This window comes from Salvelinus fontinalis, chromosome 33 (genome assembly GCF_029448725.1).
Source record: "Salvelinus fontinalis isolate EN_2023a chromosome 33, ASM2944872v1, whole genome shotgun sequence".
NCBI lineage: Eukaryota > Metazoa > Chordata > Actinopteri > Salmoniformes > Salmonidae > Salvelinus > Salvelinus fontinalis.
The window spans coordinates 27,640,007-27,658,727 of NC_074697.1; the positions used below are offsets into that span (position 1 = coordinate 27,640,007).

General features: G+C 44.7%; 1 protein-coding gene and 1 long non-coding RNA gene across 4 annotated transcripts in view; both read right to left on the reverse strand.

Annotated features, from left to right (window-relative positions):
- Positions 1-18,721, reverse strand: part of LOC129831921 (cell adhesion molecule DSCAM-like) — a 145,558-nt gene that overhangs the window by 43,625 nt on the left and 83,212 nt on the right. For all 3 annotated transcript variants that reach the window (XM_055895541.1, XM_055895542.1, XM_055895543.1), the window contains 5 exons: positions 5,238-5,384; positions 4,746-5,024; positions 4,315-4,590; positions 1,591-1,887; positions 157-429 (listed from right to left, as the gene is read on the reverse strand). In XM_055895541.1, the coding sequence (XP_055751516.1) occupies positions 157-429; positions 1,591-1,887; positions 4,315-4,590; positions 4,746-5,024; positions 5,238-5,384 (1,272 nt within the window). The remainder of the gene's footprint in view (positions 1-156; positions 430-1,590; positions 1,888-4,314; positions 4,591-4,745; positions 5,025-5,237; positions 5,385-18,721) is intronic.
- On the reverse strand, positions 13,492-16,209 carry LOC129831922 (uncharacterized). Its single transcript, XR_008755830.1, has 2 exons — positions 15,710-16,209; positions 13,492-15,479 (listed from the first exon to the last, which is right to left on the reverse strand). It is a non-coding gene; the product is annotated as an uncharacterized LOC129831922 (long non-coding RNA).

An 18,721-nucleotide genomic window follows, 5' to 3' on the forward strand; every position in this document is an offset into this window, starting at 1 on the left:
TGCCGGGTATGGGTTGAATCGAGAGGAAGTGGTATTTGCTAAGAAAGCAGTGTGACTTCCTTTACACTTTCCAAATTGTTGTATGCTAGTGTGGATATTAGAAAAAATACTGTGTACTGTCACAGTGCATGAGTCAGGGAGGCAGACTCTTCCTACCTTTGACATTGAGATGGACGCTCTGATTGGTCTCCTGATGAGGTTTGACCAATACCCTGCAGTTGTACTCTCCCTGGTCTAGCTCCTGCACGTTGGACAGCTTCAGAGTGCCGTTGTTCTCGAAGGCCCGCTGCCGGTGGTTAAAGGGGAGCAGGTGGGAGTTCTTATACCACTTGATGGAATAGTATGGGTAGCCAATGACGCGACAGTGGACGTACGCATCCCGCCCTGCGATGGCTGTGATGTTTTTCATTGGACGGATGCTGGCAGCCCCTAAAAATACAGAGAGGGAGAGAGAGCTCTCTATAAACACATTTATGGGTGAGAGGATTGTGAAATGACAGTCAACAACATCAAGCCGTATGTATTGACAGCACACCCAAATGTGTTTGTTTTTACCACAGGACCTCATGGTAGACTCTGAAGAGAGGGCTGTGAAATCAGGACCAAATTAGACAAGGACAAGGTAGGGTTGGCTGACAGCTGAAAGACAGAACATTTTAGTGGACAATATTCACTGTATGAGTTATCTGCATTACAAATCCAAGAGCCACTTGAAACTAACTGTCTCGTTGAATAAATAAACTGTACATTCAACAACAAAAAAGTAAGTAAGAAACTAACCAAGGAAACAAAAGAGAGAGAACTATAATCCCTTTTACAGTCTTAAGATAAAACCACCACCAGCATAGAAACATGCAGTACAAAGTTGACCAGTATACACCACACTGGGCTGAAAACCTGCCTGTCAGTAAGGCCTACAAATAAAAGAATAATACATTGGTCAAATGTGTTCAAACATCTACACATGGAACAGCAGTGTAAATCAGCTGAAGGGAATCATCTCTGCAACAGTGATCTGTGTAGAGGATCAGATTACTATTAAAGACAGGAAGAGAGGTATTATAGCAAATAGAACCTCCCTGTCCAACAAATGAGACACCATCAATAGAACAGACATGTTATGGATGGATCACACATACACAAACACACACTGACAAAACATGATTGGTTGTGACCTGGCAATGTCTTTGACAGTATGAGGGACTGACATGCAAACAGGCCAACAACATATGGGCGACTAGAAATAGCAGTGTTAGAAAATAAAAAGCTATAGAACTGGAGTATCACAATCATACAAAGAGGGACAATGTGACAAGAGAAATTCACGCAGGGATAAAAAACAACATGGAGGAAATTAGGAGAAACTAAACAATGGAGTCCGAAGCTGCAACTGAAACTGAGGAATAAAGGAAGAAAGAAAGAAAGAAAGAAAATGAGCTCAAGTAAAAAGGTTAGGAATATGTAGGCACTTAGCAAAGGAGGGAGAATAGAACAAAAACCTAAAAGAAACAGGCATTTAACTTGGAAACCAAACAAAAATCAGTTAGGTGTATGTTTTTGTTGTTTTGGAGGAGCTGATCTGACAAGCACCTCTTACGTTTATTCGAGCCTGGTGGTAGACCGCCCCGGCCGAGTTCCTGCAGGTGCAGCGGTACACCCCTCCGTCCACCTCCTTGGTGTGGGTGATGTTCAGCTGGCTGACCACGTGGCCCTCGTGGGTCTCGTAGTGGCCAGGGTGGTGGTGACTGTCCTTGATGACCGGGTCGTCGTCCAGGTTCCAAGTGCAGGAGGGAGGGGGAGTGCCTTTGACGTTACACACCAAGAAGACTGGCTCGTTGGGGTTGACCACCTTCTCACTGAAAGAGGACAGAATCTTCGGAGTGCCGTCTGAAAGGGGAGAGAGAGGAAGACCATGGGTAATGGTTAATAGGACTACAACGGGAGGCTTGGACAGAAAAACCTGACAAATCTCTGCATCATGTACTGTATGAACATTGTAAACGTATTCTATACATTAATCAGCTAAGGTATCGCTCACATAAAACAATTCAAATAATTCCTTACAAGTGTGAAAATAATGTGCAACACAAAACCAAGAACAATTCTTAATGATAGAAAACAGCTCTGTCTTAGAGTGGCCTGCTGTTGCCCTCTGATAACCCTAGCATGTTCTACATCATTATAGATTATCAATATCCTCCTTATACAGTTCCGTGGCCAGGCGAGACAGTTGTCCAAGCAACCAGGCTCAGTTAGGCAGTTTAAAGCTGACTGGGGTAGTAACCCTAATAACAGTTGCTGTTCTGCCGGAGCACAACACTGGCCCTGTATCGATCCAGGGCCAAAATCCCTTTCTGCTAAGTCACTGCTGCTGCAACTACACATACAGTACCAGTCAAAAGCTTGGACACACCTACTCATTCAAGGGTTTTTCTTTATTTTTACTATTTTCTATATTGTAGAATAATAGTGAAGACATCAAAACTATGAAATAACACATATGGAATCATGTAGTAACCAAAAAAGTGTTAAACAAATCAACATTTATTTTATATTTTAGATTCTTCAAAGTAGCCACCCTTTGCCTTGATGAAAGCTTTGCACACTCTTGGCAATCTCTCAACCAGCTTCACCTGGAATGCTTTCCAACAGTCTTGAAGGAGTTCCCACATATGCTGAGCACTTGTTGGCTGCTTTTCCTTCAGTCTGCGGTCTAACTCATCCCAAACCATCTCAATTGGGTTGAGGTCGGGTGATTGTGGAGGCCAGGTCATCTGACGCAGCATTCCACCACTGTCCTTCTTGGTCAAATAGCCCTTACACAGCCTGGAGATGTGCTGGGTCATTGTGCTGTTGAAAACAAATGATAGTCCCACCAAGCGCAAACCAGATCGGGATGGCGTATCGCTGCAGAATGCGGTGTGTGCCTTGAATTCTAAATAAATCACAGACAGTGTCACCAGCAAAGCACCCCCACCCCATCACATCTTCCATGCTTCACGGTGGGAACCACACATGTGGAGATCATCCGTTCACCTACTCTGCGTCTCACAGAGACACGGCAACTAGAACCAAAAATCTAAAATTTGGACTCATCAGACCAAAGGACAGATTTCCACCGGTCTAATGTCTATTGCTTGTGTTTCTTGACCCAAGCAAGTCTCTTCTTATTGGTGTTCTTTAGTAGTGGTCTCTTTGCAGCAATTCTACCATGAAGGCCTGATTCACACAGTCTCCTCTGAACAGTTTATGTTGAGATGTTTCTGTTACTTGAACTCTGTGAAGCTTTTATTTGGGCTGCAATTTCTGAGGCTGGTAACTCTAATGAACGTATCCTCTGCAGCAGAGGTAACTTTGGTTCTTCCTTCCTGTGGCGGTCCTCATGAGAGCCAGTTTCATCAAATTTTCCAGATTGACTGACCTTCATGTCTTAAAGTAATGGAGTGTAATTTCTCTTTGCTTATTTGAACTGTTCTTGCTATAATATGGACTTGGTCTTTTACCAAATAGGGCTGTCTTCTGTATACCACCCCTACCTTGTCACAACACAACTGATTGGCTCAAACGCATTAAGAAGGAAATCCCACAAATTAATAAGGCACACCTGTTATTTGAAATGCATTCCAGGTGACTTCCTCATGAAGCTAGTTGAGAGAATGCCAAGAGTGTGCAAAGCTGTCATCAAGGCAAAGGGTGGCTACTTTGAAGAATCTCAAATATAACATATATTTTGATTTGTTTAACACTTTTCTTGGTTACTACATGATTCCATATGTGTTATTTCATAGTTTTGATGTCTTCACTATTATTCTACAATGTAGAAAATAGTAAAACTAAAGACAAAACCTGGAATGAGTAGGTGTGACCAAACGTTTGACTGGTACAGTACATGGACACAAAACATACACACAACATAAAACCGTAACCACTCATGCTATAGTCAACTTCCAAGCAGTACAGTACACATGACAAAAAAACACATGGTGATATATTCTAACCACTGTCTTATTATAAGAACACCAATATATCAAATAACTGCCATAGTAGCATTCAAATCAAATCAAATCAAGTTTCTTTTATATAGCCCTTCGTACATCAGCTAATATCTCAAAGTGCTGTACAGAAACCCAGCCTAAAATCCCAAACAGCAAGCAATGCAGGTGTAGAAGCATGGTGGCTAGGAAAAACTCCCTAGAAAGGCCAAAACCTAGGAAGAAATCTAGAGAGGAACCAGGCTATGAGGGGTGGCCAGTCCTCTTCTGGCTGTGCCGGGTGGAGCATTGATCTTTATAAGAAACCTGTACTGTATCTCACCCTCCAAAATGACCTGAACAAAATCCTGAGCGGACATTTTGTTCTTCCTGGCGAAACATTGGTAGGCCCCGCCGTCGCTCTTTGCCATGCCCTCCATGATCAGGTTCTCTCTGCTGATGCCTGTGATCCGCACGTTGTTGCCGGGGTAGATGATCTCTCCGTTACGGTACCACGACAGTTCATACTCATCAGAGCCACTGACACTGCAATGCAAGGACACCTTACTACCCACGCTGCCCTTCACCTTTCGTGGGCTGACCACCGCCTTCAGGGGCTCTGGACACAAGAGAAAACACAGAACACACATCAAAAACATTATTAAGAAATAGATAAACAAAGTTACAGGGCTAGAGCAGCTAATGCAGAAACTTCATGGCACCCAGGCTGGGATAGCTCCTGATGTGTGAGTGTGATGTGGTGTTTGGACTCACGCTTGACCAGAAGCCGGCCCACCACCTCAGCGTTGCCATAGCTGTTCCACACTTCACACACGTAGGTGCCAGAGTCGGTGGGCTGGGCGCTCTCTATCAGCAGGCCCGTGACACTCTGGCGGAAACGTGTATCGGGCTCCAGAGGACTGTTGTCCTTCAGCCAGCGGTACTTGGGCATGGGATGGCCCGACGCCTTACAGGGCAGCTCCACCCGATGGGACGCCATGACCTCCCGACGATCAAAGCCATCCAGAATCCCCGGCTCTGAGTTGGTGGGATCTTATGAGAGATAAGAGAGATAAGTTGTTATGATAAGAATAGAGTTCACTATTAGAAGAGATAGTGTTACGATAGCATTCACTGTGTTGTGGACTTTGCAGTGTATGAAGATGCAGAAGTTTCTGATGTATTACTGCAACATGGTGTACTGTACAGATATCTAGATGTTTCTGGGGTACCGTTATTTAGGTATTTAGGGCAGCACAGACTGACCTGACACAAAAAGCCGGGCGCTGTTGCTTTGCCTGGTCTCGCCCGTGTAGCGATGCCGTGTGGTGCAGCGGTAGTTATACAATCCATCCTCATTCTGAACGTCCAGAATATACAAGGCTCCTGTGGTTGTGATGAGAAATCTAGGTCCTGGAAGAGAAAAAGAGAGAGAAAGAAAGGAGGGATTATTCACATTAAAAATACAGGAGCCAATCAGCTCATAGGAAGCTACTGTAGTACGCCATCCAGCTGGAAAAGACACCCGGTCCCGCATAATCCATGGCATTCACAAACAGTACTGAATTATCTAGATAAGTTCTATTATACATACATATCCTGAAACATATCATACCAAGACCTTTTACCTGAGATAACCTTTACATTTGGCCTCTGCCCTCCCTAGCTCCAGCAATCTATCTGTTCTAAACCTCTGCTACAGCAACCAAATCCTCTTTGGGTATCACTAGCAGTTCAGTCTGTGAAGTAATATTATGTTAATTCTGGGGATCAAACCCGACTGAGTGGGGTTGTCAACATCCATAAGGAATGATACCTTCCTCTCGCAATCATATGCATGCGTTATCCCCAGGAGAGCAGATTGATGTCAAAACTGATCGAAAAAGCAATTTACAGGAGATTGTCTTCACTGTGCTGTGGCGAGCATGCTAAGACAGAGACAGCTTAGTGAGCATTTAGGCCCCAAGGAACACCAGCCAGGGGCAGCTTCAGTTAAAACCAGCTACAGTAGCAGCGCTGTGCCTTGTCTCTGACAACGAGGAAGGTGTCTTTAGATAAAGCCTGATCAAAATGGACTGTAAAACGTCATGCACCATTCTGGCCTAAAATCTACAGAAAATCAATGACAAGTCAAGCATAGGATATCAGTGTTTTTTTTGGGCAAAGTTATCAATTGGTAAAAAAATACAAAAGGACCGGATAAAGAAATATTTTACCTGCATTTAATATTGGCATATGTAATAATTCATTCAATATCTATTGTTCATACAAATAAATACAAATAAAAAATCCACTTTTGAAAGGTAGTAAAAATAAGGAGAGGGAGGAGAGGGAGAAAGAGTCTGCAGCTATTGTAAGAGTTGACCTAGTTAGAATAGACACCAGAGTCCATGGATTTGATATCCTGAAGGGGTTTCTAGCTCCTGATTTAAATGCAGTTGTGTGACGGGCCACCAGCAGTGTGATCTGTAGAGGGAGGGTGGTGTGTGTGTGTGCGTGTGTGTGTGTGTGTGTGTGTGTGTGTGTGTGTGTGTGTGTGTGTGTGTGTGTGTGTGTGTGTGTGTGTGTGTGTGTGTGTGTGTGTGTGTGTGTGTGTGTGTGTGTGTGTGTGTGTGTGTGTGTGTGTGTGTGTGTATGCCCTTATCATTGCAAGGCATTTCTTTAAAGGTTGAGGAGATCAGATACATCAAAATTATATCTCTTTCATATTGATATTCATAAATGATATGTAGGATTTACTTCTTCAATATTCAATATTGTCACAATACATTGTGCAATCAAAGTGAAAATATAAAATGTTGTGATTTGTATCAGAGTATTTGATATCACCAACATAGGCCAATAGCAATTATGTAAAAAAAACTAGCTTTTTTAAAGGTTCTCCATTTTGATTCTGTCTTTGGTACCCTACCCTGCAATCTCACAGGGGAATCCATCTTGTGCGAGACAAAATGGTATTTCTCTCTAGCCGCTGAGTAGCCTGTGTTCTGCAGCAATTTTCTCCCCAAGCACCTCCATGCTCCTCCAGTGTCTTTTAAGCTGTCAGACCTCTGTTATTGTGTTATGACAGACTGAAGAGCAGGGAGAGGGGATACTAGAGAGAAGACAGGGGCTCAGCAGACTGCAGCAGAAAATCTAAATGAAAGAAAATCTATTGTCTTTCTCCTATCTCGCTCTCCTTTCTATTTGTCTTTCTCTCTCCTATCTCGCTCTCCTTTCTATTAGTCTTTCTCTTTCCTTGCCTCTGACTCCTTCTCCACCATCTGGCTTTCACAGCACTCAGCGATATTCTGTCCCTATCAATGTTAGCCTGTATCGGATCCTCCAGACATACAGTACTGTTATACACCGAGTATACACAGAGTATACCAAACATTAGGACCACCTTCCTAATATTGAGTTGGACCCCACCCCCTTTTGCCCTCAGAACAGCCTCATCTAGTTGGGGCATGGACTCTACAAGGTGTCAAAAGCGTTCCACAGGGATGCTGGCCCATGTTGACACCAATGCTTCCCACAGTTGTGTCAAGTTGGCTGGATGTCCTTTGAGTGGTGGACCATTCTTGATGCACACAGGAAACTGTTAATGCTGCGTAAAAAAACGCAGCGTTGCAGTTCTTGACACAAACCGGTGCTCCTGGCACCTACTACCATACCCCCTTCAAAGGCATTTAAATATTTTGTCTTGAATGGCACACATACACAATCCATGTCTCAATTGTCTCAAGGTTTAAAAATCCTTATTTAACTGGTCTCCTCCGATTAATCTACACTGATTGAAGTGGATTTGACATCAATAAGGGGTCATAGCTTTCACCTGGATTCACCTGGTCAGTCTATGTCATGGAAAGAGCAGGCGTCCTTAATGTTTTATATACTCAGCATATTTGCATGTATAGATTAAGCTTCTGAACCTGAGGTGAAATCATTGAAACAGGCAGCCTGGTGTTTGTGATAAAGGCAGAGCATCAAAAGAGCCAGGAGTGCTGCGTAGTCTTCCATGTGCAGCCCAGCCCTGCCCTGGTCTTCCCAGCCCTGCCCTGGTCTTCCCAGCCCTGCCGTGCCCCACCCTGCCCTTCCCAGCCCTGTCCAGCCCAGCCCAGCTTAGCCCAGCTCCACACATTCCCTTCCCAGCCCTGCTGATCTGAAGGAGCTAGCTCTCCCTTCGTTCTCCAGAAACACACTTAATCTAATCACCCTCACTTGCTAAGACACAAATACAGATCTGTAGTCAAAGACATGGAAATAGCATTACAGAATGCTACAATGCCCAAAAGCATTGTCGAAAACCTCAATGGGAAAAATGTATGGGAAATAGGTATGGACATTGTAGGGACAAGGATCTTTGCTCCGCCTGCTCCTCCACACTCTCTCCTTGTCCTCCTGGACAGGGTGTTCTTTTCTGACGGCATGTTCGGAGTCTAATTGGTGGCTGCTCCGAGGTCAGTGTGCCGGGGATCTGATCTCTAATCTGGTATAATTGAGGTCAGGTCACTGGGCTGCTGACCTCACCATGCAAGGACAGGGAGTCAGGGAGCTCCTCCTCAGCCAATAGCGCAGTAGGGTGGATGCATGGACACTCGGCTGGCTGACAACATGGCTCCATCATGGCTGTCATAGTGTACGTCAGCTACATTCACCAACAGCCCAGTCCTCACACCCTGGATAATATAAAACATACTCTGCCCTTTCTCTGGACCTTCCTCTCCTTCATCCACCGCTCACTACCTCATCCCATTTTAACATCCTTCCCACTTCTTTCTGTCCTCTCTCTGTCCTCTGTCTGTCCTCTTTCTGTCCTCTCTCCCTATTCAGCTACATGTACAGTATGTGTCCTGACTCCTGTTATTTGAGGTTAGAGGGGTTTGCAAGCCATCCAATAGATATAATAATCTTATCTCTTCCAGTACACAAAGCCCAGCCCACTAGACAGCTGGCCCAGCCACACCACACCGACCCACGTGTATGGTAGGGACTCAGCGCACTGTGGAGCGTTAATAATGAATGTGTGTGGAAGGGTGACGAAGCGTGTCACCATCTCCCCTCTTCTCCTTTGTGCTACATCAAAACACCACTTAAGGACACATAGTAACTCCTTTGATCCATCACTCAACCCTAATCCTCTCAAAGATCAAAGATCTGTTAAATCAAGAAGTGATTTGAGAGGAATTATTTTATGGCTTGTTGTGATTGGCCTGTAAAGAAAGCGTCCTCCATTTTGCAGTGAGTGACTGGTGTTATTTACCTCTCCTCAGTAAATTAAAGATGCCTTTTTATTCATCATAAATCATTCAGCTGGGTTGAATCAATCCATGCAAAAAATGCCCAGCTGTCATGAGATGAACTATGCATATTTAAACACAAATCTTCCATGTGAAATATGTCATTTGAATAAATCATGCAGTTGTTTTCTACTCTCTTTAGTTTTGATCAAAGTTCTGGTTTGAACCTTTGATTCAGGACTATATTTGAAGGATAGGACTTTATCTGAAATAGCATATAGAATGAATGTACAGTATTTTACAGAAGAAACCCTCTTAAAATATCAAACAAAAGCATATGCTATACAGTAGGTCTGATATGCTAGTACCAATTATAGCTAGATTATACAACGATAAAAAAACATTTCCGTGAGCACTATTGGCACATATCCAAGTAAACTCTTGAAGAGGTTGAGCCTTGCTCACTACACGATGAGAGACAGGCGGCAATTAAAATCCTAGTTTTGATTGTGAAGGAGCGTATAAAAAAATTCTGGTAGCCACTAACACATATGAACAGTGTAGTAGAGTATAGAATGACCTGTACAGTACCTAAGCACAACCAACAATGGTTGTCCTGAATTAGCTTGTTTTACACATCAATAACTGACTGAACATAAGTTAAAATGCAGCTTGTAAATATTTCAAACTCCTTCTTCAAGTTGTGATATCAATGAGCCTTCAACCCTTCTTCGTAATATAAGGCCTATACAGGAGATTATTGGACTATACTAGCCTCTTCAAAAACGTCAATAGAGCTCCAGCCTGCAAAACCTCTGGGACCTGAGTTGTTCAGTACTGTGGATCCTATAAACTTAGGGCTCAGACAGACCAATAGAGTTTGCTGGCTGAGAGTACTTAGCACCTCAATGTAATTTGTGAACCAAGTGTGTACTGATTTTACATGTAGAATTGCATGAAAAATGTCGGCAGTTTGACGTTCTACAGTGGGTGGTCCCTAAAACACAGTGCGCTGAAAGATCGGCAGACGAATGGCAGATGCACATTCAGTGCGATGTGTGTGTGAGCCTTTAGTTTGAGCCTGGCTGGGCACAGAGGCAGCAAGCAGGCAGGGAGCTACTGTATTGTACTTGCATATATAATTAATCCACCTTCCCTCCATGTGCTCTCTGCATACCTGGTGCCATTGTGGAGGTGTTCTCCCTCCATGCCATTCCACGACCACGCACCAACCAACCACTCTCATCTCCACACGATACTGCATAATGAGGGAGTGCTATTCTTTCTCTCTGACTCCTGGCCTGATGAAAGGTATTCAAAGTTCTCTTTTATTTCTTTCTTCCCTCTGCTCTGACAACAACAGAGGCTCCGTGCTGCTTCCACGCAACCAGAAGCCAAGGTCAGTACAGTGCAGAGAGAGAGAGACAGGCTAACCACCCTTAGATGTACTCTACTACAGTTGGCTCCTTGTATCAGCACCTCTAGCCAACAGTGAGAAAACGTTCCTGGATTAGCTTTGGTTGTTGATGTGGACTGAGCATGGTGGGATTTTAGCTGTGAGGTGTGATTTTTGTATGTGGGTGTAATCTTCTTCATGGCAGTTAGTTATCCCTGAGAGATGCCTGGTGGGCTGGCTAATGTTAGCTTCAGCACAAACAGACAGCACACTGCAAACAAAACCAATCAACTGGGAGGACAAAGGCTGGTGTTTGCTCCAGCCAGAGACAACAACATTCACACTTCTCTCTGTCAAATTATTACCTCTTGTCTGAAATGTCTTTGTATCGGAGAGCAACATTCTGTGTAGGCTACAAGAGAGAGGACAGCCAATGCCACAGGAAACCCTGTACGTTTCACATTAAACCAGCTAACTAACACCACAGCTGGAAACACTTCCACTGGCACTAAATGTATATTTGATGATGTAGAATATCCACAGATTGTAAAATGAGTAATTACATTTAGCACTCTATTTTCACCAACCAACAGTTCTGTTTATATGGTTTATATGGGCTCTGGGTTTATATGGGCTCTGGGCTAAATAATATGGGCTCTGGGCTAAATAATGTGCCTTGAGCAGTCTGCCATCATAACCTTATTATTGCAGCAGCTTAAAAACAGCAATTAACACATTTCCATCCCATCAGACGACACTAATTTGTGAATTTCATTCTCTCTCCATGCAGTCCCCAACCAGAGAGAAACAACAGTATTCTCCACTGAGCTACTGGCAACACCAAATCCACATATATAAAGCTGATGAAATTGCTTATGGTAATTGAGGTTATTTTAAAGCTAGGTTTAAGCTTTAAATTAAACTTTAATGAAATTAAAAGTTAATCATTTTGGGGTTTGTTTTGGCCTCTATTTCGTAAAACAAAAGTGAGGCTGGAAATAAATTGAACCTGCCATAGAAATGTTCATGATGTAGCGTTGTGCCGTTTTAATGTCATATGTTGAACAATGTTGAACATCCTTTTACTGTCTATAATGCTGAACTGTTATGGACTACTGAGATCCTCCAAGCGCTCTCTCTCTCTATCAAGAGAAAGGGTCATAAAGTGGGCCTTCACACCTAGGTGTGATACCATGTGACCTCACAGGACTACAAAAGGTCTCTGACGTTAGCCTCTTATCCTGCTGGACGTCTCAAGCTGGACCTCTCAAACTGGACTTCTATCGAGGAGGGAGAAGAACCTCCATGTTCAGTAGGCTGACAACAGGGCCTGGACCTTCACCTTTAATGTCAAGAACAAGTGAACTGATAAGTCAGGGAAAAAGTACATGTTGGGGAATAGTACCTGTAATCCAGTACAGAAACTAGGATGGAAGAGCCCATGAACTAAACAGTCTCAGAAGGAGACTTAGTATTAAAGAGTTAGTGCGGCCTGAACTGTACATTTAAGCTAACCTTCTTCAAGGAAAGAAGGAGAAGACAATTTAGAGCACAGCCTCTGCAACTCAAAGGAAGAGCCAGCAGACAGAGTAACCTGGGACACAACCCAGAGGAGCAGCACACGAGGGGCCTTCCAAACTCAGAGGAAAGGAGCAATAAACCACCACAAAGAAACCCCTCAACTAAGGACAAAGGAGGACACTGCCATCTTGCCTCCATGTGGCCATCTTCACCTCCATGTGGCCTAACTAGAGCCAGGGACAACAGACTGTTCACAGACTGAGTATCACATCTTTAATATTCTGATATCTTGGTCTCTTTCTTGTATTTCATTCTATTTCCTACCTTTTTATGATCCCTCATTATTTAGGTAAATAATTTGATTTGCATTATTAAATGTTGTTTGTATAAAAAACTTGTGTTTGTCTTTTATTCTGGAAAATAAAAACAAAAGATTCTTAAAGAATTCATACCTTCAGATTAAATCAATGTATTGCTATTATTCAAATTTTAGTCTTACAAAGTTATTGTAAATAACTCATAAGTCAAGTCATATAATACCAATTTTGTCCAAGAAAGGACTGGTGCTCCGTTAATAATTTCATAGTGATAAGCATTCACACTACCTTCCAATGCAGTGTCTTTGTAGACAAATTACTGCCCCCACACACAACTGGAAGCACCTGTGAAGGGAGTCTACTTGGTAAGAGAAGTAGGTTTTTATCAGCACCCAAAACCATCATGTGAATTTATTTGAACATGGGAAAAAGCTCCTCCTATGTACTGTAAATACTGCAGTGCAGTTCCATTGAATTGAGCCCTATGTCTATTACCCCCTTGCCTGTTCTCCTACAGTATTTCTGTCTGAGTGAGTAGAGTTCTGGACTTAAGGACCTTAGTATACGGGTTGTCTACATCAGCCTCCCAGAGATGCAGCTGAATGATAGGCCTAACCATGAGGCTCGACACTGAATCTGAAGCCCTGGCTTTTAATAGGGTCTGTTCTCAGTAATTATGCTGACACAATTTGATCAGTGCAGGCTAAGTATCTTCATCTGAAGGAGATGGGGGGAAATTAACGCTGATGTAATAAGTACCATTTGTCACTATTAAGACGGAGGTGTTGACAACTACTGACGTTGTCAGGGAAACTGTTGTCTCTCCCTCACTTCCAGCAAGCACCCTATCCCCCCCAAAATAATCCGTGGTGGAAAAAGTACACAATTGTCATACTTGGGTAAAAGTAAAGATACCTTAATAGAAAATGACTCAAGAGTAAAATACTACTTGAGTAAAATACACTTAACTATCAAAAGTAAATGTAATTGCTAAAATATCAAAAGTACAAGTAAAAGCATAAATCATTTCAAATTCCTCATATTAAGCAAACCAGATGGCACCATTTCTTAGTTTTTTATTTATTTATGGATAGCCAGGACACACTCCAACACTCAATCATAATTTACAAATGAAGCATGTGTGTTTAGTGAGTCTGCCAGATCAGAGGCAGAAGGGATGACCAGGGATGTTCTCTTGATAAGTGCATGAATTGGACCATTTTCATGTCCTGCTAAGCATTCAAAATGTAACAAATACTTTTGTGTGCCAGGGAAATTGTATAGAGTAAAAAGTAGATTATTTTCTTTTGGAATATAGTGAAGTAAAAGTAAAAGATGTAAAACATATAAAGAATAAAGTAAAGTACAGATACCCCCAAAAACTACTTAAGTAGTACTTTAAAGTATTTTTACTGAAGTACTTTACACCACCGCAAAAATGGAGTCAAATACTGTACTCTGCAGTACACACACGCATGCACACATACACACACACATGCAAAATAACCATTATCCCTCAGGGCGCTGTGTATCAGGCAGTCCCCCGTCATGATTGAGAGCTTCTGTATGCTGCCTTGAGCTGCCGTACTTCAACACTGGGGGGGTGCAGTCACTGCTATACACTGGCCTGGCTAGTATCGGCTTTGGAAATAGTTTGCAATAAACAATGCACAAAGCCCACATGAAACAACATGAAAGAGTGGTAATAAATCTGTCAATCGATTACAGCACAGAGGGAAAAAAAGCCATCAAAGTATTGACAATGCATTTCATAAATTATGCATGGTTTGTCAGATCACTGAATCAAATCTTATTTGTCACATGCGCCGAATACAACAGGTGTAGACTGTATTGTGATATGCTAACTTACAAGCCCTTTCCCAACAATGCAGTTAGAAAGTAAGAAAAAATAGCAAAAATAAATAACAAAGGAAATGGTAACACAATAAAATAACGAGGCTATATACAAGGAGTACTGGTACCGAGTCAATGTGCATGTAGGCCAGGGCAAAGTGACTAGGCAATCAAGATAGATAATAAACACAGTAGCAGCAGTGTATGTGAAGTGTGTGAAAGTGTATCTACAGTGCATTTGGAAAGTATTCAGACCCCTTGACTTTCTCCACATTTCGTTATGTTACAGTCTTATTCTAAAATGGATTAAATAGATTTTATTCCTGATTAATCTACACACAATAGCCATTTCTGACAAAGCAGCAACAGGTTATTAGAAATTTGGGCAAATTTATTACAAATAATCTGAAATATCACATTTACATAAGTATTCAGACCCTTTACTCAGTACTTTGTTGAAGCACCTTTGGCAGCGATTACAGCCTCGAGTCTTCTTGGGTATGACGCTACAAGCTTGGCACACCTGTATTTGGGGCGTTTTTCCCATTCTTCCCTGCAGATCCTCTCAAGCCCTGCCAGGATGGATGGAGAGCGTTGCTGCACAGCTATTTTCAGGTTTCTCCCGAGATGTTAGATCAGTTCAAGTCCGGGCTCTGGCTGGGCAACTCTGGCTGGGCCACTTGTCCCGAAGCCACTCCTGCGTTTTCTTGGCTGTGTGCTTAGGGTCGTTGTCCTGTTGGAAGGTGAACCTTCGCCTCAGTCTGAGGTCCTGAGTGCTCTGGAGCAGTTTTCATCAAGGATCTCTCTGTACTTTGCTCTGTTCATCTTTCCCTCGATCCTGACCAGTCTCCCAGTCCCTCCTGCTGAAAAACATCCCCACATCATGATGCTGCCACCATCATGCTTCACCGTCAGGATGGTGCCAGGTTTCCTCCAGATGTGACACTTGGCATTTAGGCCAAAGAGTTAAATCTTGGTTTCATCAGACCAGAGAATCATGTTTCTCATGGTCTGAGTATCACGACTCTGGATATGACCCAGATGCAGACACAGGAGGAAGATGGTTCGGTTGTCAGAATAGTTTTTATGACAGAGGGCAGGTCGAGGACAGGCAGAGGTTTGTAGTCCAAGGCAGATTAAAAACGGGACAGGATGGCAGCAAGGGTCAGGGCAGACAAGAAGGTCAGAACTGGAAAGACTAGAAAACAAGAACTAGAGAGAAGGTAACACACAGAAAACACACTGGGACGACTTGACGAGACAAGACGAACTGGCAACAGACAAACAGAAAACGCAGGTATTAATACACAGGGGACAATGGGGGAAAATAGGAGACACCTGGTGGGGGATGGAGACAAGCACAAGACAGGTGAAACAGATCAGGATGTGACAGTACCCCAACTCCTGGCATCCTATCTTGGCACATACCTGGTTGACCGGGGTGTCGGCGGCGGAACTCAGTGATGAGGGCTGGGTCCATGATGTTCCTAGAGGACCCCGATCGGAGACCATGTTGTCCGGATGTCCATGGATCCGGAAGACGTGCTGCACCATAAGCTGGGTTGTCTCCTTGGCTGAGGGTAACTTGGGAAGGGGAATAAAATGTGCAGCTTTGGAAAACCTATCCACCACAGTAAGTATGGTGGTGTTGCCATCTGACGGAGGGAGACCAGTGACAAAGTTCAGGGGAGATGAGGAACAGGGAGTGGTTGAAGGAGACCAGCTGTAGCTTGCCACAAAGTCTTGTTCTGTGCGCACACAGTGCAGGCAGCAAAGAATGTGGAGACACCCGGAACCATGGTGGTCCACCAAAAACTTTGGCGGATGAAAGCCAGGGTCCGACGGCATCTGGGATGATATGTGAATTTACAGGAATGGGCCCATTCCAGGACCGGGAACCGGGCCGAATCTGGGACGAACATCCGGTATGCCGGGCCCCCCCCCCCCCCCCCCCCCCCCCCCCTCGCTCCGGGGTCCGGGGTCCGGCTGTGAATGCTGCTCCTTGCGGACCCAGCTTTCAATACCCCATACTAGTGTAGCTCCTAGACAGGAGGTAAGGAGGATGGTCTCAGGGTCAGAGGGTGTAGTAGCGGAACTATACAGGCGGGAGAGAGCGTCAGGCTTCACATTTTTGGACCCAGGGCGATAGGCAATGGTAAAATTGAATCGAGTGAATAACAGAGCCCAACGAGCCTGCCTTGAGTTGAGGTGCTTGGCGGTGCGGAGATTTTCCAAATCTTATGGCCGGTCCGCCAGAAGCTCCCAATTTTCCACTTCATAGTTCCTCTCAGCAGAATTGAGACGATGGGAAAGGAAAGCGCAGGGATGCAGTTTTGGGTCCTGGACAGAACGCTGGGACAGAACGCTGGGACAGGACGGCCCCACTCCAATGTCCAAGGCATCAACCACCACCATGAACTGACGGGATGGGTCCGGATGGATTAGGATGGGGGCTGTGGTGAAATGGTGCTTCATATCCAGAAATGCCCAGTCAGCAGCTGGGGACCACATAAACGGAACATTGGGAGAGGTGAGAGCAGAGAGGGGGGAGGCCAGGATGCTGTAGCCCCCAATAAACCGGGCCAATCCACCACCACTCTCATCTTGTCAGGATCCATCTGAATGCTCCCTGCAGCGATGACGTATCGCAGAAAGAACATAGTTGAACGATGGAACTCACATTTCTACGCTTTTATAAACAGCCGGTTCTCCAGGAGGCGCTGGAGGACTTGTTGGACATGAAGAACATGTTCTTAAGCCGACAAGGAAAAGACAAGGATGTCGTCGAGATAGACAAACATAAACCGGTTCAACATGTCACGGAGCACATCGTTGACCAGGGCCTGGAACACTGCGGGAGCGTTGGTCAGACCAAATGGCATAACCAGGTACTCGTGGTGTCCACTAGCCATGTTGAAGGCTGTCTTCCACTCATCTCCTTCCCGTATCTGAACCAGGTGATAGAAACTCCGAAGGTCCAACTTTGAAAAGATGGTCGCCGAGGAGAAGAGTGGTAGCGGGTAACAATTTTTTACAGTGATGTCATTGAGGCCCCGGTAGTTGATACACGGGCGCAGGGTTTTGTCCTTCTTTTCCACACAGAAAAACCCTGCCCGGCAGGGGAGGCAGAAGAACGCATGATCCCGACAGCTGGAGAATCCTCAATGTATAACTCCATAGTCTTGGTCTCTGGGCCAGACAGGGATAAAGCCGCCCTCGAGGTGGTGTGGTGCCCGGGAGGAGGTAAATAGTGCAATCGTAGGGTTGATGCGGAGGAATGGATGTGACTCGAGCCTTGTTAAGAACCTCCTGGAGGTCCTGGTACTCCGCAGGAAAGGCGGAGAGATCCAAAGCTTTTCCCAAGCCCGCAGAAGGACATCCCAGGGCAGGTTGCCCCGCCTTAAGGCAATGTTCATGGTAGAACGGGATCCAACCCAGTAGTCCAGTCGATCAGGGGGTTGTGCCTCTGGAGCCATGAAAATCTCAAAACCACAGGTGTATGAGGAGATTCAATTAGTAGAAACTGTATGGAACCGTACTGTGAGTGACCCTGCCAATGCAGCGTCTGTCCAAAGCTTTGGCGTCCATGAGAATGGAGAGAAGTTGAGTAGAGATACCCAGCTCAGATACCAGGGTAGCATCCATGAAGCTGTCGTCAGCCCCAGCGTCAATGAGCACCCGGAGAGATTTTGACCGGTCACCCCACAGCAGGATCGTGTGGAGAGGAATACGAGTAATGGGAGTTTGGAGACTCCCTTTATGGCCCACCAGCGTACCCGTACCTACTGATGAGCCTGGTCTTTTACTGTATAGATGGATATGTAATGTCCTGTAGTACCACAATACAGGCAACTGTTGGAGCTCTGCCTGCGTAAACGTTCACTAGGAGACAATGGTCCAAGGTTGAAACCATGGACGAGCGAGTGTGGCTGAAAACAGACCTCCTCTCCCGCCTGCGTTCCCGTAGGCGTCCATCGATCCTTATAGTCAAGGCTATGAGGAAGTCAAAGTCCCTGGGTAACTCCCGGGCTGCGAGTTCGTCTTTGATTTCCTCCGAAAATCCATAAAGGAAGGTGTCGAACAGGGACCCCTGGTACAAGGCACTCTCGGCAGCCAGTGTGCGAAAGTCTACTGTGTAGTCTGCCACACTGCGGGAGTCTTGACGCAGACAAAGTAGCTTCCAAGCTGCCTGTCTCCCAGACACCGGGAAATCGAACACCTTCCTTAACTCCGCCACAAAATCCTCCAGACTAAGGCAAATGTCGGATTGTTGATCCCACACCGCCGTAGCGCTTGCAGACATCAGCATTATAAGATACGCTATCTTCGTCCGATCCGAAGGAAACGAAGAGGGCTGTAGTATAGCGCTCCAGAGAAGGTAAGCGGGGTTCTAGGGAAGCCGGGGTAGGCTTGAGAGAAGCATTGCTAGTAGCAAGGTTA